This window comes from Miscanthus floridulus, chromosome 1 (assembly GCF_019320115.1).
Source record: "Miscanthus floridulus cultivar M001 chromosome 1, ASM1932011v1, whole genome shotgun sequence".
In the NCBI taxonomy this organism is placed as follows: Eukaryota; Viridiplantae; Streptophyta; class Magnoliopsida; order Poales; family Poaceae; genus Miscanthus; species Miscanthus floridulus.
The window spans coordinates 82,809,588-82,833,210 of NC_089580.1; the positions used below are offsets into that span (position 1 = coordinate 82,809,588).

Genomic DNA, 23,623 nt, shown 5'->3' on the forward strand with positions numbered 1-23,623 from the left:
ATGCCCCACTGATATTAGTAATAAGTTAGGGTCGTCGAGTCTATTGTTGTTTCTACGGCCTGCATGATTCTGCCTCATGTCCCACTGGTCATAGCGATAGATGAGATCTAATATGTTCATTAGATTTATTTCTATTAAATGGTTGAATGATGATGAACTGTTTCTTTTATAAAAAAAGGGGTTTGGTTACTTGTAGTCATTGGCTCAGCATGAACTAATTATTGTTAATATCTTTTTGCCATTGACCAATATTTATTTAAAGAATGATATTCATTCTGAATGATAATCGATTCTTCTTACATAACCCCATGAGCTTTAACCGATTTATTCTTATGAATATGTTGAAATCGGCTATTTAGTCGATCTCCTTTCATATCGGCTCTCAGAGCCACACATTCGAGACTGTCTGGCAACACCGGCACGTTCTGCCCGAAATTACTGATAAACTTTCTCTCCTTATCAATTGCAGGGTCAAATTGACTGGCACATCTCGGAAGGATTGCGTAGGATCGACCATCCCTGCGCTGAAGGTAGGTGGATCTCTAGCTCCATCGAGCAGACCCTTCTGGCTTGCTCGTGTGTCCTCGGCACGGGACGAAAATTCTGTGTTGACACGTGGACATTAGCTCTGTTCAGATCAAGATGCATGATGGCATGATATGCACTCTAAAAGGTGTGAGACACATATCAGGGATGGCTAGAAATCTCATCTCCCTTAGCACACTTGATTCTGAGGGGTACAGACACTCCAGTTTAGGTGGAGTGTGTAAGGTATCAAAAGGCCCTCTCATTCATATGATAGGTGATATGAATCTGCAAAGTTATATGTTCTTAGAGGAAGTACTTTATATGGTTCCGTCACTGCTGCTACTATTTCTAATGATGAACCAAGTAAAACTAATCTCTGGCATATCCGTCTTGGACATATGAGTGAACTTGGTATGGCAGAATTGATCAAGAAAGACCTGCTGGATGGCTACACTGTAGGTAAGATGAAGTTCTGTAAGCTTTATGGAGATGATTCTTGCATTAATTTATTTTATGACAGTCAAAGTGCTATATGTCTCACTAAAGATCAGATGTTCCATGAGAGAACGAAACACATTGATGTCAAATACCATTATGTTCGTGATGTGATCGCGCAAGGTAAGCTGAAGGTATGCAAGATAAGCACACATGATAATCCTGCTGATATGTTGACAAAGTCAGTTCCTGTTGCTAAGTTTGAGCTTTGCTCAAGCTTAATTGGTATAACTGTTTAGCCCAAGAGACTATTTGGCACCGGAAGTATTTCTTTGTTGTTTCAGGGTGAAGGTTCATTTTATGCTATAAGAAAAAATTTGTCTCAAGGTGGAGTTTGTTGAGCTATGATCCAAATTCAAGTTTGGGCCGAAGCGAAGCGGCCCATTAATGTTAAGAGGGACTACACCATCTATTAGTTCTGTATTACTAATAGACGAGGGTGTGGAGTTTTTCTCATCTATATATACTTCATGTAATTCATCATCTTGGGATAAGAAAAGTTGTAAATCTCCGACGTTTATAACCTCACCCGATATAGTAAAGATTTGCTGACTGGTGCCTGTGGTTTTTTTCCTTCCGCCTTGGGAGGGTTTTCCATGTTAAAATCTCGTGTCCCTGTGCTTGATCTACTGTTCTTCATCGTTTATATTGCCTATTGTTTATAACACTATATAGTATGATGGTTAGTTATAGAGCCTTTTACCTGTGTGCCATTATAAAAGATTGAAATTACCTGTGTACCATTGAAAATTTCAAAAGTTCTCCTGTACCTTTGCACGAAATTTCTTTTCCCTACATGCCACTTCCGTCTATTTTGCCGGTAACAACAGCTAATGGCCAACCGAAAAGACGATTTTGCCCTTAGTGGTAGAATGCATCAAAATTTTAATTTTTCCCCTGGTGCCACTGTAACCGTCTATGTTGCAAAAAAAACTTCACTTTTTCCTCTATACCGCTATAAAAAATTCACTGTAATAACTTGTATATGTGCACATAAAAATTCTAATAAATACAGTAAATTTGCGATACATCCAAAAAATTTGACAATTGCGACAGCCAAAATAAGTATTTAAATTAAGTACATTCAGACATAAAAGAGGTCCAAATTTATCATCGATATGCATTTTTCATTTTAGCAAAACTAGATTTCCATTTTTCAACAAAACTGGATTTTCCATTTTAGCATTTTTCTATGCTTATTATATGTAATAAATAAAAGAAAAAGAAAACCAGAAACAGGCACTTTGCACTAGGCACCGTGGACCTTTCACTAGTCAACCCGTAGTCAACTAGCATTGTTCACACCTGTTCATACGAGTCACGAGTTTCGCATTTGGACCCAGCTAAAGTTTCTATTTCTTTTCCCACTCCCTCTTCTTCTTCCTCTCGACGCAGGAAACAGAGGAGGCGGCGGGAATCGTCGATTGCGGCGGCTTGGAGGTCACCGGTGGCAGGGAATGGGCGCGAGAGCTTGGCGGCGGCGGGCCTCGCCCGCGCCTTGCCCTGGCCCGACCAGCCTTGGCACGTGGCGGCCTGTCCACGACAGCCGAGGGCGGCAGCAGAAGCTGCCCCGGCGCGTATCTCCTGCGCCCGCCCTGACGCCCCGCGCGTGACGCTCCGAGGCCCGAGCAGATGCTCCCTCGTGCTCGCGGCCGCGCCTCCTTCCGTGCACGCTCGGCCGCCCGCGCCTCCCTGTTCCACGAGCTCTAGGGTTTCCCTTCAGGTGGTGAACGAAAAGCTTGGAATGAACCAGAAGCCACGGAGACGCGGATTGACTAGAAATAGTGATGGGCAAAAGAGTCATTTGGTATCTAGTTGGCACCCAGCTCTGTTAAAATTAAATGGTTGAGTGACGGGAGTGGCACTAAGGGAAAAGAAATTTCATTTGATGGTAGTGAATTAACTTTTGAAAATTTCGATGGTACACAGGTAATTCTGATCTTTTATAATGGTATATAGGTAAAATGCTCTTAGTTATAACGGCCAGGCCAGACAGCTAGCCTCACTCTGTCCTCCAGGGTGAAAAAAGGAGAGTGCAAGTCGCCAAAACTTGTGAACTGTTATGATCAAAATCATGTTGTGCAAGAAATGGAGAGGAGACCACACAAGCCACGACCACAAAAGTCTCTCCAACTTTGGTTTCCCTTTTCATGCAATCTTATATTTGCAGCACCTCCTGCAACGACAATGCAAGAGCATCGTCAGGCAGATGGAGCGGGGAAGATGGCGATGAGCAAGCGCACGGCATCACGCGCTCTCCTTGTCATGACGGCGACGGTAGTGATTCTGCATCGGACTCTCTGCGTTGCTGCCTCGCCGGCGACGCCGCTTGCAGCGCCGCCAGCGACCAAACAGACGCGGACCCCCGCGCTGTTCCTGTTCGGGGACTCCATCGTGGACACGGGCAACAACAACGGCATCATCACGACGGTGCGCGCCAACTTCCCGCCCTACGGTCAGGACTTCCCCGGCCACAACGCCACCGGCAGGTTCAGCAACGGCAAGGTGCCCGGCGACATCGTCGGTACGTTCGTCCATTTTCTTTCTTTCTTAGATTATATATAAGATTAGAAAAAGACAGAACTAAAAATAGAAGAACTTTTAAAACTGTTATTACTGTCGTTATTGAGTTGGTGCAGCCAGCCGGCTGGGCATCAAGGAGTACGTGCCGGCGTACCTCGGCACGGAGCTCAGCGACTTCGACCTCCTCACCGGCGTCAGCTTCGCGTCCGGCGGCTGCGGCTTCGACCCCCTCACCGCCGAGCTCGTGGTAACTAACCAATCGCCCGTTATTCCAACGTCTCCGAACGAACCTGCAGCAGTTCTGCATTCTGCAATAATGTCATCATTTCTGATTTCCTGGTCGCACACACTGGCTGCCTGCCGTGTCATCATCAGTCCGTGCTCACCATGGACAACCAGCTGGACCTGTTCAAGGAGTACAAGGAGAAGCTGAAGCGCGTCGCCGGCGCCCACCGGGCCGCCGACATCGTGTCCACGAGCCTGTACATGGTGACCACCGGCACCGACGACCTCGCCAACACCTACTTCACCACACCGTTCCGGCGAGACTACGACCTCGAGTCCTACATCGAGTTCGTCGTGCAGTGCGCCTCCGACTTCATCAAGGTGCGTGCGCAGGCTGATCACCGAACACGACACGACGCACTCACCAATGGCACATGTCATCATATCGGCCGCTCACGTCGATCGATCATCTCGGTCTATCTGGTTGGCAGAAGCTGTACGGTCTGGGCGCGCGGCGCATCAACATCGCCGGCGCGCCGCCCATCGGGTGCGTACCGTCGCAGCGGACCAACGCCGGCGGTAGTGGCGGAGCTAGAACAAATCTAGGAGGGGTGCGTTTGTCTTTGTGGGTGCGAGGGTTTGCAATATGTGGGTGCATATATAGTTGAAATTTAGGTCTTATCACTGTATTTCAAATTTTTTATGGGTGCGGCCGCACCCACTAAGTTCACTGTAGCTCCGCCCCTGGCCGGCGGGCTGGAGCGGGAGTGCGTGTCGCTGTACAACCAGGCGTCCGTCGTGTACAACGCGGCGCTGGAGAAGGAGATCAAGCGGCTCAACGGCAGCGAGGCGCTCCCGGGCTCCGTGCTCAAGTACATCGACCTCTACACGCCGCTGCTCGACATGATCCAGCGCCCTGACGCCTACGGTGACCTCTTCACGCGCAAACACATACACACAAATCCAGCCCCAAATCGCGTGTTTTCGCCCGAAAACCACGCCACTTTTAACCTGTCTGTCTGTCTCCGTGTTGTAGGATTCGACGTGACCAACCGGGGGTGCTGCGGCACGGGGGTGTTCGAGGTGACGCTGACGTGCAACCGGTACACGGCGGAACCCTGCGGAGACCCCAGCAAGTTCCTCTTCTGGGACACCTACCACCTCACGGAGAGAGGCTACAACCTCCTCCTGGCGCAGATCATTAGCCGATACGGGATGTAAGAGTCATGACAGCGCTGCGCTGGACTATGGCAGCGCGGTCCATACTGTACTTCAGAGTCTTCTGCTGAATCTCTTGTGTCCTGACAACATTTGAGTGTAGTTTGATCTTGTAGCTGAAGTACAGCTACAGCAATCAGTGGTCCAATATCATGTCCATGTTTGTATTATGATAATATATATCATCAGCAAAATTGCTTTTCTGAGTACGAGTACAACTGTTATAATTTTTCTCGAATACGTAAAAAGTTTGTGCATCATTGTATTAAAATCAAGAAAAGTGGTTTTTTTTACATCGACGCACCTCTCGGGCGCGCTAGGCAGGGCAAAGGTTTTACAATCCTTCCATCCCAGAAGCACGGCAGTTCTATGACAGGGGCGAGCTCGCCAGAGCCAGTGGAAAAAGTGAGAGAAAAAATCCATGTGTTTTTTTTCCCTAAAACACATGTGTGTTGTATAGCATTCCTGTTTACAATAAGCACATTCCTGCCTAGCACCGCATACATGGTGGCTACTCACGTAAAAGACAACCTAACTTAGCTGCGCCAACATGGATCCACTGGTCGGCGACGAGCTTGATGTGCCTGAGGAGCTACCGGAGGCGTTGCGGAAGCATCTCCCATTTCTTTCCTTCCATAGCTCCCATGCTACAAGTGCGAAAAGAGTCTGCTCCGCGCCTTTTGTAGCCAGTCCATGCTACAACTGTTATAATGATACTAACTCTACTCCTAAACGCGACCCAATTCATCAAAAATATATAAATCAGAACAAGAACCAACGATAGTTGACAAACTATTTGGCAAACACACTGAATTCATCCTGGCCTCACAAGTCCTCTGCTCTTAAAGGGATCTGATTTCACACAGAAAAGCAATGCCTGCAGAATCCTGAATGATGAAAAATAAGGGAAGTACACCACTTTTGCATGAAAAAAGGATATAGGTATAAATAAATGCATAAAAAAGTCCATTTTATTATGTGCTATATACAAACTCATGGAATAAAGCAAACTCCATACTTATGACAGGTATAAGACAGTCTAGCACTAGTCTAAAACCTAACCTGACCATAATAATCTAAGATGCCAGCTTAGGAGCTGGCAGACAAGGGGCTTGACATAGATAAACTATACACTATAGATGAAAGCACTGCACTTTTTGGATCTTCAGAGAAGCTTATTCTGTGCCACCGCTTCACAAAGCTCCTCCTCGTATCGTAAAACTCTGGGCGAGGGTGCAGCTTTACACACAGGTCTTGGCAGCCCTGGTGGCACTGGGCGTCGGAGACGCTTTGAAGGAAAAGGAGTAGGAGACTCCTGGAAGAGAACAGCTGTGATTGGCTTCACATCAACAAGCTTGAGGCGTGAAAGCCGAGCAGCATGTTTTGGAGCCCTTGGTGTCCTTGGGGTGGAAACACGCACGTCCTTGCCATCGATTCTAATGAGCATGCAATGTTATCGGAAGAGATTATGGTGGTACTAAATCAGCACTATCTGTTAAGCAAATAAAATGTGGCTAACCTTAAGAAGGGCCAATGCTCCGTTGGAAGAGGTGTTTTGTTTAGGAGCAACTCCTGTCTGCTTCGATCTGGAGTGGTGTAGTTGAAATGGTACTGCCTGGCAAGTTCAACCTAGTTTGCATTACCGTTAAAAGTGAGCTTGGAAATATAAATAAAAGGGAGTAAAGCACATGTTGACTGCTGAGAATGCAAAATAAACATGTAAAATGCCAAGGATGCAATTAACTGAATAAATAGATAGTTGGGCATGCAAAAACAGTGACAGAGTTGACAAGAATGTAATGACTTGCTAGTACATAATCCCAAAATGAGAAACTACTAAAGGAAGATGCAAGTAAGACATGTAGCACTATGTCATTTCTTCACAGAAGGGAAAGCAACGTTTTTTGCATGTTGCAATATCAGATAACATCATTGATCATTATTAATGAGAGAATGAAATGAGCGTACATCAGCAATGTGCAAAAAGTAAGACAGCACTATCTGTTTCCACACCTAGTTGAAATCAGCTACTGTGCTTCGAAAATATGTCATTATTTCAATGCAGACTGAAATTTGTAGGAGAACAAGGAAATGAGGAAAAAATGAAACCTTTATCAACTTTACAAATAAAGAATGCAACAGCTAAGAGATGATACTTACTGCTTTTCGAATCCTTTTGGAAACAAGGAAAACAGCCTTCAGTTGGTCATGGTGCAAGCAACACATGATCTTGATCTTTGCAACAAAACAAAGGCAATCAGGTTTACCACAAATATAATCACTAAAGTTAACAAAAAGGTGGTTGTTTCAGTTCCATACCAGCAAATCAAGTGGAAGTGATTCAAGCCTTGAATCACCACCAAACACAGATGCATCAGGAGTCTTTGGGGTCTTTGGCAATATCTGCCCCTTATTACTATCAAATGGCTCAAAATTGAGTCTTGCAGGGGACAAAATTGGTGTATTGCTTTCTAAGAGAACCTCAGGCTGTGGAGGCAACTCCAGCTCATCTTTCGCATTCAACAGAATCCTTTTCTTGCCGATGTCCCTGCTTGTACTCCTACTATAACGAATCTGAGCCAGGGCACCAGGTTTCAAGTACTTGTTCTTTGCATGTTTCACCCGTTTCTTCTGCTTCAGTGTCACTGATCCAGATCCCATGGTGATTGCTATTCACGCTAAAATTAGAAGCGGCAGGTGTTGTAGAACTTGGATTCTTTTCCAGTTTCATCTCAGCTTCAACACAAAGGTAGAGAAATTAAGAGATCAGTAAAAATGATCAGTGTCACAAAGCTTTTTAAGAAATCAGTCACTTTAGATAAATTCAAGTTCCACCTGACAGTTAACTAACTGAAAAGCACCCAGACAGAACCAATGCTCTGCATTAAACTATAATGAAAAAGAAAAACGACAAGACACAACAGAACTTGCATATTCACATGTGTATCCATCATTTAGCTAAACTATACGATGCCCCTTTTCTGAAAAAGAAAATACTGCAAACATTCGACATAGCTAAACATAATTTTGAATATCAACTTAACATAGACGAACTAATTGCTTGATTTCGATATATTTGTTGAACTAGGATTACCAATATCAACTTGACATAGCTAAACAGAACATGCCAGCACAATAAAAAAAAGGTCATACTGGAAAAGACATGGGCATATCAGACACAACATCACACAGCAAAATCTCTAGAAATGAAGAGTCTTGCAAATTACTTGAAGGACATTGACGTGTCTGTTTATTCATGTTCTTTAAGTGAAGTTTATCAGGACAGTTTTTTTTTCCTGGGGAATTCTGGACATCAATAAAGACCGCCTCAAGCACAACATTTGGATATCAAAGATCCAAACTTTCCATTTTACTCTGCGTCAAGCACATGCACACACGAGGCAGATATACACAAGCAAAGAGCCAAAGACGGAATGTGTAAAACGTGGTCTGGCTGACTGAATAGTAGTAAAAGGTTTTAAAATTTCAATTCGCCTTGTAGCGTCAATTGAATGATTAATCCTTGACTAGTAGTACTAAGCAGTACTTACTGTATTTTTTCCAATTAGAACGACCATTTTAAATGCTAAACCTCTGAGTAGTAGTAGTACTAATATTACTCCATTTTTGTCAGTTATTGGTAGGATAGGTTAATATTTAATCTTTGGCTAATAGGACTAGTATTAAGGGCCAGTTTGGATACAAAGGGCTAATTGTTAACTGCTAAAAATGAGCAGTAGCTGATGAAAACAGCGAACTAACAGGTGCGCTAAAAATTATCCAAGCCACTGGCTAGTTGTTAGGCAATTAACTAGGCACAGCCAGCTAAGAGCTAACAAGAGTCAATACTCAGTAGACCATTGATAGCGATGTATGCACCTGATAGCCAGGGATCCAAATACGCTCTGGCTATTTTTTACTTCTTTAGCTGCCATAGCCGATCCAAACGTATGCACCTAATAGTACGATTTTTTTTATAGCAGCGATTAAATGTTCGATCTATGGTTACTTGCATCCTAATTTTGAAGTGAGCACCCGAAAAGGCTTCCAGTTGCTATGACTTATTACCATGTACAGCAAGTACAACATTCAGCGGCGAAAATTTTGTGGGAGACGGAGACGATTTTGCCGCCCAAAAAATAGATCCCAAATCTACCAGAGATCTGGAGGGCCCAGCAACTACATGAAATCCGCGCCCCCGGAATCTCCATAGCACCACAGAAGCAGCGTTAACGGCACAGCCGCATCACACCAGCAGCAGATCTCGAAGGTCAGGACTCTAAAAAGACTCGAGAAGCAGCAAGACGCAGCCGCATCCAATCCGGTCGCAAACGAATCGCGCTTGAAGAGGCACGGGACGCGAGGCGGCACAGCGATATATAGAGCTAAAGACGCCGGATTTGGAGGAAGCAGGAGGAGTATGAGCGGAAGCATGAACGGAGGAGGGATTGAATAGTTTACCTGAAACAGGCAGGCGCAGCTCACGACCCGGCGGGTCCCATCCTGCCGTGCCGCCTGCGAAGTGCGAAGGGAAAGGGAAACCGAGCGCGAGCTTGCTGCTCCCTGACACCGCCGGCTGGGGGATGAATCAACGGGCGCCGCAACCGCAGGCCTATCGCAATAAATTTTCTCTCCTACTATTCCCCTGTTTTGCTTAATCGAGAGAGAGAGAAGGGAAGGGGAACGGCGCTTTTGTACCAAGGCGGGGCGAAGTGGAGGGAAAACCGAAAATTTTGGGCTGGGGTTGGCGCCAAAACCAGGTCGAGCAGGAGCCGAGGACGCGGAGCGGAGCGGGACCCGGCGCCAGGGTTGGCGAGCTGGGGAGGATCGGATCTGAGATGGAGCCCGTGCCGTCGTCATCTAGGGGCGCGGGTCAGCCGTGCGCGCGCCAGGACGCGGGGGTGGAATCCCGATGCCGTTCGTTTGGGTGACACATGGGGCTTATCCTATATTTAGTTTGTTATGTTTTTTTTTAATTAAAATAATATTTTTTTATAACAATTTAATTAGAACAATATTTTCAATCAATTTCAGTTTTACACCTGCGACGGGGCCATAGCTAAAAAAGCAGTGACGGTTGATTCGTTGCGAGCCAAACAGGGCGCGAAACCGAGCGGTGCCTCTGCATTGCGCGGTGCGACGGCTTGTGTTGTTGTTGCCTTGTTGGGTCTGAGCGTTGCGTGGCATGAGTGTGGTGCGTGGGTACACACCACTTTTAGCTCTTGTTTAGTTCGTGAAATTTGGAATTTGGAGTTACTGTAGCACCTTCGTTTTTATTTGACAAATAGTGTCCAAACATTGACTAATTAGGCTTAAAACGTTCGTCTCGCAATTTCCCACCAAACTGTGCAATTAATTTTTCTTTTCGTCTACATTTAATGCTCCATGCACGGGCCGCAAACATTCGATGTGACAGGTACTATAGTAACTTTTTGGACTTTAGGGTCCAACTAAACAAGGCGTTAACTAACTTCCATTAAATACGTATTGATGCGAGTACTTTTCGAATTGATGGACACTGGTGCTAACCTTGGACTATTCTGGTGTAGCTCCGGCTCTCTCCATAATTTGTTACGGGCGCCTTTGGAGCCTGTTTAGTTCCTTTCCATTTTGTAAAATTTTTCAAGATTTTTCGTCACATCGAATTTTTGGATGCATGCATAAAGCATTAAATATAAATAAAAAATAAAACTAATTACACAGTTTAGATGAAATTTACGAGACGAATCTTTTAAGCCTAATTAGACTATGATTGGACACTAATTGTCAAATAACAATGAAAGTGCTACAGTACCATTCGCCAAAAAATTCGCCGACTAAGCACTACCTTGATAAGGTTTGGCTTGGCTCTCACGGAAAAAACAGTTTTGGCTCCATTGATTTGGCCTGGGAAATAGACGGAGCCATAAAAAGACGTGTTTATAGCCTCCTCTACAGTGCCTATACACTATCAAGCTCAAGTTGAGATAAGCCCAACCAAATAAGATGTTATTTTTGTCTCGAATACGCAAAAGATTTACGTATCATTGTATTATTGTATTAAGGAGAAGAGTTTAAAGAAACGTACAACGCGCTTCTATCCAGCGCCGAAGGAGCTCGACCTAACACAGCTAAAGCTGGATCATCCTAGCAAAAAGACCTCATGTTTCGATATTACATAAAAAGGAAACAACCAATATCGACGCAGTTTTGTGGCCTAGGTGACCTTGTGTCTTCGTGGCTCCCTGGATGGTGCCTTTCCAACGGCCGGTAAGTGCTCGTCCAGCGCCTTGGCTTCGGACGCAATCAGGTTGCCGTCGAAGAGCCTGTCAAAGGCCTCCAACTCTGGTGTAGCTCATATGCTGCATGATCAGCACCTCACCTCGCTTGGAAGCTGGCACTCGGGAGAGGCTCTGAGCCGCCACCTGCCTGCTCCGCCACGGCAGTACCGGCTTAGCATGAGGCTGTTTGGGAGGCTCGTGAATCAGCGGAGAGTCCCTCTTACGCGTGACATTGTTGATGAAGCTATCGAGGCGTCGTTTGGCGGAGTCGTCGTTGTCCACAGCCTGGTGGGTAACCCCTGGTGGTGAACTGGAAGGGCCATCCACCGTGAGGTCGGCCGCGTGTGTCTTCGGCGAGTCCACTGCCCACTGAATGGGGCGTGGGGGTGGTGTCCGTAGCACACAGGAGCCTACCGCATCCTCCAGCTGGGGAGCCACCACCGCCGGTGCCTCATCCGAAAGCTTGGGGTCGCTGAAGTTAACGGGAGGTGCTCAAGGGAAGGCCACGTGACGATCGGACTGCCGACGAGCGAGGCTGCGAACTCCTCAACCATCGGGTCCTCCGAGATGTCGCGATCCTACGTGGCGCCCGGGTACAACGTGAGCGTCAACGGGTCGGGTTCAACCATGTCCGTCGCGTTGGTCTGCCCACCGTGCCTTGCCTTAGTTCCAGCAGCGACCGAGGTGAAGTCCGATGCCATTTGGACGGCCCCTATCGACCGTCCGTGACTGTCAGTGGCGACACTCGTTTCCGCAGCGGTGTCGTCCCCCTTCAGTCAGCGCCGACATCTCCGACGCCTCCGCCGTCTACGCCCACCGCTGCCGCGCGTGGTCGCACCCGGCACAGCCCCAGTCGTGCTTGACATGTCACCCTGAGTACACGGTCGGTTGCCCAAGATACGCTCCTAGACAGGGCGTCGTTGCCGGCCTTCTAGGGCACCAACTGTGCTGGAGCCGGAAGGAGGCACCTTTCCGCCGCTGCTTACAGTCCCACAAGAGGTGTCGAAACCCCTTGCATCGGAGGCAGCGTGGAGGTAGCTTGCAGGTTGCCACCCTATGCGCGGTAGAGAGACAGTTGAAGCACTTCCGCGTAGATCCGCCGGATAGCGGGTAGGGGGCCGTTGGTTCGACGATGCAGTGCGGGCGGGGCGTGGTCCTCCAGCACCGCTTGACGACCCCTACGACAAGACCTCACCTAGCCGTCGGCGTCCGGAGCAGAGATGCGCTGGCGGGCGGAGCCCCCTCCACAACGTCCAAGGCGCTGTCAGGCGAGGACACGACCATCCACAGGGCGAGTAGGCATGCTGTGCACCAGCTGGGGGTGCGGCCATGGCCGGCGAGCCCTACGGTTGCGCCGCCCGTGCACAACGCTAGCACCAGCAGCACTGTTGTGCGCACCTCCTGCGACGTTGGCTGGTTGGGCCCTCTCAGCCAGGGGCACTTGCCCCGCTCAGCAGCAGCGTTTCCGCGAGTGAGGCGCGGCTTGGCACGCTCCAGCAAAGGCGACGTCCGGAGCCGCGACCCCTGGCGGACTACGTCGAGGTAGGAGGTTGGGGAGGTGACCGGGCACCTCTCTTGTTAGAGTCGTCAAGGTCCTCACCCGCCCAACGACGAGCCTTGGAACGCCCCATCGATTTGTCCCCGGGTTGGAAGGGGGAGGCGAGGGGGGACAGAGAGGACGACGGGCTGGGCACGAAGGGGTGCACAAGGAAGATGTCAAACCCCGACGCGTGGATCAGGCCGCTATGGCGAACTGGGCACCGAGGCGTCCTCGTCATCCGAGACATCCTCGATGAGAACCAACGACTTGTCCTCCACCGGTCGTGATTCAGGCTGGGCGGCGGCTGCGCCTGGCGGTGGTGGGGGGCCGCACCAAAGACGGCTCCCCCGTAGGGCTGCGGGGAGCTCGTGTCGACGGTGACTGCCCCCGGCGGCGGAGGGGGCATGGGTGGCACCGTCGGCTCTATAGAGGAAGGAGTGGGCTCCACATGCGATGTTGGCAGCAGCGTGGCCTCCCCGTGAACGGCCGAGGTGCCCGCACCCGGTCTAGCGGCCTCAGCGCGTTTGCCAGCCGCGGCGGTGGTGGCCACGGCAGTAGTAGCCTCCAGCAGCGTCGAAGGGGGCGGAGTGGGTGGGGTGACGTCGGATCGGGGGCCCTGGCAAGGCTACACAGAGCCCGCGGGCTTGGCACCGGCAGGGGACCCGTTTGGTCCGGCGCAGGTGGTAGATCCTCCGCGCACGGCTTTGGGGCGGCCGCGGCTGGCTCCGACGGTGGATGGGGCGGTAGGGCGCCGGTGGATGAGGTTCCTGCAGTGGCGGCGATCTCCCCATGTGGCCACGGGGCGCCGGAGGAGCAGCCCGACGCGGATGGCGGCGGCGGCCACTCGGCGCACTCGAGCGCACCCGCACTTGGGCAAGGAGAGGAGGGTGGCGCAGCCGTGGAGGCAAGCTCCGGCTCAGCCAGTGTCGAGGAGGGGGCGGCCGTCATGGACGTCTCCTGCCCGAGCGGCGAGGGTGCGGCTGGCCCGCCATGGGCGGCTGCCGCGTGCGGAGGGTGAAGGACTGGTGTGGACAAAGGTAGGGGGCTGGTGGGGGAGGGGGCCGCCGGCGATGGCGGCGACGGCACCAGGGTGAAACCCTAACGATCCGCGTGGCCCATCCGGTCCTCAAGTAGGTCCTCCTATATTTTGTCCCCAATATCATTATTGCTTGCCACGGTGGCATAAAGACATTTCAGGTCCAAAGAAGAAAGTGTAGAAAAACAGTATGGCCAAATGCTAGTATGTACAGGCTCTACCACCTCTGCGCACAGCGGTAGAGCAAGAGCCCAGTGGATCTCCACCAAACGAGCTATAAGCCTGCGACCCGTTATCATGCCACTAGACAACAATTTATTGAAAAGGGTTTGCTCTCTCTCTCTCTCTGTGTGTGTATATATATATATATATATATATATATATATATATTTGTGGTGCACTCACTAGAGTTAGCAGGCACATTTGCAGAGTGCATTGATCGGTGCGTTGTTTTGCACAGTGCCATATCAGTTAACTTGGCGTGTGAACGTATCTAGACCCCCAATTTAGTAATTTGGAGTTTTGGTGATTGATGGACGCAACGCAAGTGCTTGTGGACTAATGAGTGTTTTGCAGTGAATAATCACATTGGTTACTCACAAGAATGGACACCATGTCTTCGGCCTGTTCGGTTGGCTGGTTCGTATCGTTGCTGGTTCGTGAAGAAGTACTGCTGGCTGGTTTGTGTGAGAGAAAAATACTGTTCCGGCTGGAAATTTACGATCGTTTACGATAAGCCACAACCAAACGAACAGACTTGTCCCTAAAGATTTGTGAAGAGTATCTATGCAAAGGATACTTGTGAGGACTAAGGACTCTACAGGGCTAATGTAAACTTGGTGCTCCAAGAATTCGTTGTAGGTGTGTTAGAGTTTTGTTTTTTTGGCATACATCTCGAGGGACTCCATTCCTCCGACTTCCTTCGCCTATCTAAACCAGAAATATAATCCCCATGTGTCTCCGTTTCATCACATACTAGAAAATCCTGCTTTATTTGCTCAAAGGGTTGGGCATCGATGCCTGTTCAAGGCTCGGTGCTAGCCTCTTGGAAGTGAGCATCGGTAGCTGCAATGGCAAATTCGACGATCCATGAAGAGAAACGATCAAAGCATTGTTTTTCTACCACTACGGGTGCTCTGAAGGAAGGAGACCTTTATTCTCTTGATTGATGCCAACTCAGTTTATAAGTACAAAAATACCACTTTTGGTGTTAAAATGGACACATATCAAATGTTACTGCTCAAAATTAATTTATGCATTTTGATATTTGTAGCTTACTTCATTGACTGTGTTGGATGCGCTGCTATCCAGAGTTTGTGACGTATAAAGCTGCATGACTAAAGTTTGAAAGGTTTTTACATTTTTATGTTACTAGTTGTGATCCCCGCACGTGTCTAAAAAAATCTTTCATAATAGAAGAATAATAATCAAAATTGTAAATCCAATTATTTGTTGGATGGGTGCTTGTTGTACTGCCGGGTGCGATGAATTAAATACCTGCATTGTGGACACCGTTTTCCGCACTTGGCTGCAGCATGTGCAGAAGCTGTTTAAAAGAATAGCAGTAATATGAGTTTCAGAAAAGTTTGCAGAGCAATCATGAAACTGATTTAAAATATTTAATAACATAATGGCCCTGTTCGCTTCTCTTATAATCCATCTTTTTCAGCTTATTTTTTCAGTAGAAATAGTGTTTTTCTCTCGTAACAAATCAGCCGGAACAGTATTTCGGCTTGTTTTTTCAGCGAAACGAACGGAGCCAATTACATCAAAGAATGTTCAGGAGGCCCAAGTAGAGCTGCAGCAGTGCAGGTGGCCATCCATGACCATGTTGCAGTCAGTCAGCTTGGTTCCATGCTTTCTTATTACAAGGCGACGAAGACTTTAAGTTTGTAGGGTATAATAAGCAAGTTTATTCACCTTAAACGAAGGTGGAACTGGTGTGACCAAAGATTGAAGCAGCAAGCTGCAGCCAGAGAAGAACGAGAGGCCAGATGAAAGCAGACCACCGAGGTACAGGTGCTCCCTGCGCTTGGCGATGATGGCAGCGCCAGAGAAGCATCCAAAAGCAATTGCGGTTCCGACGAAGACCGTCACGAGAATCCTGGTAGATGAGCAGAGCAAAAGCAGACCACAAGTACTCTCTCGATCAGCTCAAGAGATCTTCATAGCTAATGCAATGTGGCCATCCCCGCATAATGTCATCTAAACTACCAGTACCAGATTGAACCGAATACAACTAACCAATGACTAAACGAAAACAAAATTCCATTCTCCACAAGTAATACTTACAAGTATTGTATATATTAGATTCGGAATTTCACCACTTAGCCTTTTTTTTGAGCCAGGTCCCTATGGTGCATATCACATTAGATTAAACCCAATTAATACCACATAATACTTTATTAGGACTTACAATATATTCAAATTTGGAAGTTGAGAGAGTGTCAATGGAATCACCCCTGCCAGCTCAATACACCACCAAAAATGTGTCAAAATCCTATGAAAACAGGAAACAACACCAATACACCATACATGATGAAACAAGCATTGTGGATCATTTTGCTACCTATATCTGGAATGAATATAACTTACAAGTTCTCAAGGTGCTTCAACTTATATATGGAGAATGGTGTATTTCTTTCCAGATTGTTAGAGGACAAGTCCCTGGATCAAAATAGGATTGCTGTTAGAAGTATTTCATATAGAAATATAGGAATGGTAATCAAGGGCACAAGAAATGCCAATTTCATAAGAAAAAACCCTGCAAAAGAAAAGAAAAAAGGAGGGGGAGCCCTGAGGCTAAAAAGACCATTTTTGAAAAAAGAAAATAACATAAGCAAAACTGAAACCTAGCTACTTACATAGTTTCAACCAACAAACAATACCAATCTCATAAGGGTTCTGTCCCGAGAGTCCATTCGACTTCAAATCATCATATGAAATTCATATGAGGAAACAATGCACCATCACTACATCAAAGTTTGCAGCTCTAGAAAGAAGACTGTGGGGGTATTAACCCCTATACCCTTACGGTTAGGATTGGGCCGGCCCGGACCAGGGGGTTTGGCCCACTAGAAGACGACGCGCGGCCCGGCCAATCTGCTCGGAGTCCCGCGCAAGGAATCAAGGCAGACTTGGAGATCAAGCAAGATCCTGGTCGGTTAGAATAGGGATCCTTATCCGGCCACCTATGGCAATTGTAACTGGTTAGGATTAGTTTCCAGATCTGTAACCCTGCCCCCCAGACTATATAAGGCGGGCAGGGGACCCCTTTCAAAAACATCTCTCATTGACATACAGCAATACAATCAGACGCAGGACGTAGGTATTACGCCTTCACGGCAGCCGAACCTGGATAAAACCTCATGTTTGTCTTACGTCAGCATCTTGTTTGTAGCTTGCACATTTGTCTGCCGATAATCTACTACCTTGGGCATACCCCTAGGTAGACTGCCGACCATATTTCATCGACAGTGGCGCGCCAGGTAGGGGGTGTGCGTACTGCTCCCCAGAAGAACAAGATGGTCATCATCCCCGGATCCATGGCTACGCCGAACGGCCTCACGTTCACCATCGGCCAGATCACCTGGACCACTAGCTCCGACAACTTCATCGCCATGACCACGGAGGAGGCACGGATCCGATCTGCGTCGACCACTGCTTCACCGACATCGGCTACGGCTCTGACCACGTTGGATCTGGCTCCGGCTACACCAGCATCGTCTTCAGCCACGCCGACAACCCGTCGTTCGCTTCCTCGCTACAAAGGGAGGCAGATTGACAACACCGACCTGCTCGACTCCATCGATCGGGTCGGCACCAAGCTTGCTGAAACCCTAGCTCTGGTAGATTCGATTCAAAATCAACCTACCGAGCAGGTAACTACTACCCACAACAGATCTACCCGACCAGCTCGGGCCAGTCGTCCTGCACGACTCGGTACGGATCTCGTGGTCACGTCTACTCCTGAAGGGCATTCTGTTCGTCGCCGATCAGCCCCCGCAACGGGTCTCTGGCTCTCCGAGTGCGAAGCCTTGATGGAGAATTACCAGGCTCAGCCCTACGGCCAGCACAACTTCGTCAATATGGTTCGGATCGAGGAGTATCAAGAAGGGTCGGTCCACACAGTTCAAGAGGGCGGTTCAAGCTCCCCGTCCAGCATTGCATCTATTGGCTCCATCCACACTGAGCTCCAGCGTCGTGACAATGAAGAAGTTGAATACAATCTGGATATCCCAGACCACTCCTCGGGTTTCCCACGATTCTCATCTTTCCCACCAAGGTGAGGAGACTTGATCAATGTTGTCAGTAATGACGAGCCACCGGCAGTTGGCAAAACAGAACAAGAAAGGCTAGCACGCGAAGCACGCAATATTGACTGGTTTAATCGCCGACAAGCCGAAGCCGAGGCAGAAGAGGAGGCACAACGCATAAGGGTCCAGCCACGCGATCTTAACAATGCCTTTGATAGGGTAGGGGACAAGCAGGTCTTCAGGACTCCAAGCGCCAACGTAGCTGTTGCTATGGCGACAATGCAACGACTACCCAATACCCTGAAAATCCAGACAGTTCGTGATGATATACAAGCTTACCTAACGGCTCCTATGGCCCAGACCGCAGAGATTGCAAATCAAGCCCGGGCTCCGTCCGTCTTAGTCGAATCAAGCCACAGCCGCCAGTACTCAAGTCGCTCACAGCCACCCAACCAATGTGGCTCGCGCAACAATGACCCATCAGACAACCATCAAGGCAGAAACGGTGGTCATGTTGGTGGTCGGGACGATAACCGCCGCGACTACCAGGACGACAACCACGATAATCGCCGTGATAACCGCGGTCGTAGGGTCAACCAGGGTGGCAATCGGGATCGCCGTGATGGCAATAACGATCTCCGCCATTCCCTCGAAGAACGCGATCTGCGCGATCGCATTAACCAAAGAGCCAACGATCGTGCATCCCACGAAAGCTATCGCCGTATGGAATATGATACTACTCATGGCCCTCCGGGTTTGAAGCAGTTTACTCCACACCTTCGCCAAGTCATATGGCCCAAGAACTTCAAGCTCGAAAAACTTCAGAAGTACGACGGCAAGGAGAACCCCAAGTTATGGGTCATGCTCTACGAAACCGCGTGCAGATCAGCCATGGCTGACGAGCACGTCATGTCTAATTACTTCCCAGTCACCATCAGCCATGCAGGCCACCAATGGCTGGTCAGCTTGCCGACGAACTACTTTGATTCTTGGCAAGAGCTCAAGCAAGCATTCATCGACAACTTCATTGCTACTTGCGAACAACCCGGCAACAAATATGATCTGCAGCGGATTCGAGATCGCAAAGATGAGCCACTGTGCGAGTACGTCCGACGCTTCTCGGAGATGCGCATCAAGGTCTCATCAATCTCTGACAATGAGGCAATCAAAGCTTTCATCACTGGTCTCCGCTTCCACAATGCCCTAAGGGACAAGCTCCTCCGCAAAAGATCTGAATCGGTCACAGCGCTCCTAGCCACTACTAAAAAATATGCGGATGCTGATGATGCTAAAAAGATAATCGTCGAAGAAGCAGCAAGGGTTCCACGCTCCGACCACCCCCTACACCGCGACGACTACCGCGGCAACCGTGGTCGGAACAACAATTTTGATCGCCGCAACCAACGCAACGATTCCCACGACCACCGTGACCAGTGTAATCAGCGGCGTAATCACCGTGACGATTACAGGGGCAAGCGTGCTCGGGAAGATGACGGCGAAGTCAACGCTGTTAAAAAAGGTGGCGGACGTCGCAACTACGAAGAAGACTACGCCAAAGCATTGAAAGGACCCTGCCAGCTCCATCCCAAGTCAAACCATACCATGGAGAATTGTCGTGTTCTCATATCTATCTACACGCGCCAACAGGCTCTGGATACTTCCAACAAGCCTAACGACGCAGGGGAGCAGCATAACGAGGACAACGATGATGAAGACGCAGATCCCCGTCACAAGTACGTCAAGCCAACCGACCGCATCCACACCATCATTGGGGGCAAAGTGTCCATCGAGACCAAACGAGAACACAAGCTGCTCACCCACGCTTGCTTGAACGTGGCCAACACCGACAACCTCATCGCCGATCCGTGGCTCCCTCCTTGGTCTCACCGTGAGATCTCCTTCAGCAGAAAGGACCAATGGGCTACAATACCTGAGCCAGGGCATTTTCCTCTGGTTCTCGATCCTTGTATCAACAAGTTTTAGTTCAATAGAGTGCTGATTGACGGTGGCAGTTCCATCGATATACTGTTCAAGAATAGTTTGCCAGCCCTGAAGATAACCTAGGCTGATCTCAAGCCATACGAGGCATAGTTCTGGGGTGTTCTCCTCGGACAGAGCTCCACACCTCTCGGGCAGATCACGCTACCTGTGCAATTTGGTACCCTAGACCACTTCCGCACCAACTACGTCAACTTCGTGGTCGCTGACTTCAAAGGCACCTACCATGCTATCCTTGGCCGACCAGCGCTCACCAAGTTCATGGCCATACCTCACTACAGGTATTTGGTGCTCAAGATGCCTACTGAGAAGGGGGTTCTAACTCTTAGGGGCAACGTATACGCAGCTTACACCTACGAGGATGACAGCTTCAAAATAGCAGAGGCTCATGACCTCTCTATTTGCATGGCCGATACCATGCTCGACGCCAAGAAGACCCTAGCCGACCACCTAGAGATCCCAGAGCTCGAGGCCCCACGCAAGAACATCAAGTCCAAAGAGCACAAAGCGATCTAGCTGGTCGACGGTGATCCTAGCAAAACGGCCCTTATCGGGGCCAACCTGGATCCTAAATAGGAAGACACGCTCGTCAGGTTCTTGAGGAACAACGTGAGTGTGTTCGCATGGAAACCCGCTAACATGCCTGGTGTACCTCAGAACTTGATCGAGCACTCCTTAAATGACGATGGCAAGGCCAAACCTATCAAGCAGAAGCTACGACGGTTCACTCACGACAAAAAGGAGGCTATTAGGGTAGAAGTTACATGGCTTTTGGCAGTCGGATTTATCAAAGAAGTGTATCATCCGGAGTGGTTAGCCAACCCGGTTCTTGTACGTAAAAAGAATAATGAATGGAGAATGTGCGTCGATTACACTGATCTCAACAAACACTGCCCTAAAGACCCCTTTGGCTTACCTCGCATAGATGAGGTCGTAGATTCAACTGCCGATTGTGAGTTGCTTTCCTTTCTCGATTGCTACTCTGGTTATCACCAGATCGCTCTCAAAAAGGACGACCAGATCAAGACATCCTTCATCACGCCCTTTGGCACCTACTGCTACACGACCATGTCATTTGGGCTCAAGAACGCCGGGGCTACCTACCAACGTGCCATACAGGCCTGCCTCAAAGATGAGATAAAAGACGACCTCGTCGAGGCTTATGTTGACAATGTAGTTGTTAAAACCAAGGAAGCATACACCCTTGTTGACAACCTCGAACATACCTTTGCAGCTCTTAACACATTCCAATAGAAATTAAACCTAAAGAAGTGTATCTTTGGTGTTCGATCTGGTATATTGCTCGGCAACGTCGTCAGTCATGACGGCATACGCCCTAACCCAGAGAAGGTAAAAGCTGTCTTGGACATGAAGCTGCCCAAAAAGGTGAAGGACGTTCAGAAGCTTACCGGATGCATGACTGCCCTCAGTCGTTTCATATCAAGATTAGGCAAAAAAAGGACTACCGTTTTTCAAGCTGCTCAAAGCATTCGAGAAGTTTGAGTGGTCGGAGAAAGCAGACGCTGCCTTTACACAGCTGAAACAATTCCTTACATCACCTCCGGTCCTCACTACTCCCAGAGGAGATGAAACCCTCCTACTTTACATTGCGGCAACAATCGAGTGGTCTCCACTGCCATGGTGGTCGAGCGCGACGAGCCCGACCACGTCTACATGGTACAATGACCAATTTATTTCATCGGTGAGGTGCTCAATGAATCCAAGACCAGGTACCCATAGATTCAGAAACTAATCTACGCCATACTAATCACATCCCGAAAGTTGAAACACTACTTCGATGGATATCGCATGGTGGTCATGACTGAGTACCCTCTGGGAGATATCATTCGCAATAAGGATGCAAACGGGTGCATCGTCAAATGGGCAATGGAGCTATGCCCTTTCTTCTTGCAATTTGCAAGCCGTACTACAATCAAGTCTCAGACACTTGTCGATTTCATCGTCGAGTGGACAGACTTAAGCACACCTGCCTCTCAGGGGCTCGCTGAGTATTGGAAGATGTACTTCGATGGCTCTCTCAACATCGACGGCGCAGGAGTAGGAGTCCTTTTTGTATCACCATCCAAGGAGCAGCTCTGATATGTCCTCAGGATTTATTTCCTAGCGTCTAATAACGCCGCCGAGTACGAAGCATGCCTACACGGTCTGCGCATTGCGGTCGAGCTCAGTCTCAAACGTCTCTATGTCTATGGAGACTCGGCTCTGGTCATCAACCAACTCAACAAGGACTAGGATACGACCAGTGAAAAGATGGACGCATACTGCAAAGCGATCAGAAAGATGGAAGACAAGTTTTATGGCATCGAGTACACACATGTGGTCCGGGACAAAAACCAAGCAGCAGATGCGCTGTCAAAGTTAGGATCATCCCGAGCCAAAGTACCACATGGCGTATTTGTTCAAGACCTACTCGCGCCCTCCATCAAAGAAGAGGATCCCGCGGTCGACAAGCCTCTAGACCAGCTATTGGTGGCTACGGTTCTGGCGTCAAACACCACCAAATCACCTTTGACCACTAAGGAGTCTGACTGGAGAGTACCTTTCATCAAGTACCTGATAGATGGTAGCGGTTACACTGATCAGACAGAAAACAAACGCCTACTGCATCGCAGCAAGCAGTATCTGCTCGTCGATGGCAAATTGTGGCGCAAGAACGCGAAGGAGGAATTCTTGATGAAGTGTATAACCCAGGAGGATGGTGAACATCTCCTGGACAAAATCCACTCTGGCTCCTGTGGCAACCACGCGGCCTCGAGAACGCTGGTTGGCAAGGCTTTTCGAGCAGGTTTCTATTGGCCGTCAGCCGTAGCCAATGCAGAGAAGCTAGTCCGCCATTATGAAGGTTGTCAGTTCTTCACCAAGAGAATCCACGTACCAACACACGAGATTCAGACTATACCAGCCTCTTGGCCCTTCGCATGCTGGGGACTAGATATGATCGGGCCTTTCAAATCGGCCCCTGGGAAATTTACATGCGTCTTTTTGCTGATCGACAAATTCTCCAAGTGGATAGAGTACATACCCCTGGTCAAGGCATCTTTAGAAAAGGCTATCGCGTTCATTGACTAGGTCATCCACCACTTTGGCATACCCAACAGCATCATCACTGATCTAGGTACTAAGTTCACCGGGAACACTTTTTGGGACTTCTGCGATGAAAGGAACATTGTAGTAAAATACGTCTCGGTGGCACACCCTAGAGCTAATGGACGAGGTCGAGCAGGCAAACAGTATGATCCTAGACGCACTCAAGAAGAGGATGTACAGAGAGAATGACAAAGCTCCTGGAAGATGGCTCAAAGAGTTACCAGCTATGGTCTGGGGTCTCAAATTCTAGCCCAGTCGCAATACCGGCGTATCACCATACTTTATGGTTTATGGCACTGAGGCAGTGCTCCTAGCAGATATAGCCTTCAGATCAGCATGGGTAGAGAACTTCGACGAAGGCAAGGCCAATGAAGTACGGGAGCTAGAAGTAAATAGTGCAGAAGAGAAGCGACTCGATTCTTGCGTACGTACAGCA

The 23,623-nt window shown here is 48.6% G+C and overlaps 2 protein-coding genes, 1 long non-coding RNA gene and 1 pseudogene across 3 annotated transcripts; 2 read left to right on the plus strand and 2 right to left on the minus strand.

Annotated features, from left to right (window-relative positions):
* The first annotated feature begins 3,085 nt into the window (after positions 1-3,085).
* LOC136488606 (GDSL esterase/lipase EXL3-like) lies at positions 3,086-4,992 on the plus strand (annotated as a pseudogene).
* Positions 4,993-5,954: 962 nt separating this feature from the next.
* On the minus strand, positions 5,955-9,634 carry LOC136488615 (F-box protein At4g35930-like). Its single transcript, XM_066485488.1, has 5 exons — positions 9,451-9,634; positions 7,309-7,725; positions 7,150-7,224; positions 6,509-6,618; positions 5,955-6,425 (listed from the first exon to the last, which is right to left on the minus strand). Exons 2-5 carry the CDS (start codon positions 7,648-7,650, stop codon positions 6,155-6,157), a joined length of 798 nt encoding a protein of 265 aa, XP_066341585.1. The 5' UTR covers positions 7,651-7,725; positions 9,451-9,634; the 3' UTR covers positions 5,955-6,154.
* Positions 9,635-13,237: 3,603 nt separating this feature from the next.
* Positions 13,238-13,807, plus strand: LOC136459623 (uncharacterized). The gene has a single exon (XM_066459463.1). The coding sequence runs from the start codon at positions 13,238-13,240 to the stop codon at positions 13,805-13,807; it is 570 nt and encodes a 189-aa protein (XP_066315560.1).
* A 1,860-nt stretch (positions 13,808-15,667) lies between these two features.
* LOC136488625 (uncharacterized) lies at positions 15,668-16,518 on the minus strand. The gene is made up of 3 exons (XR_010767401.1): positions 16,421-16,518; positions 16,242-16,325; positions 15,668-15,929 (listed from the first exon to the last, which is right to left on the minus strand). It is a non-coding gene; the product is annotated as an uncharacterized lncRNA (long non-coding RNA).
* Between the last annotated feature and the right edge of the window lie 7,105 nt (positions 16,519-23,623).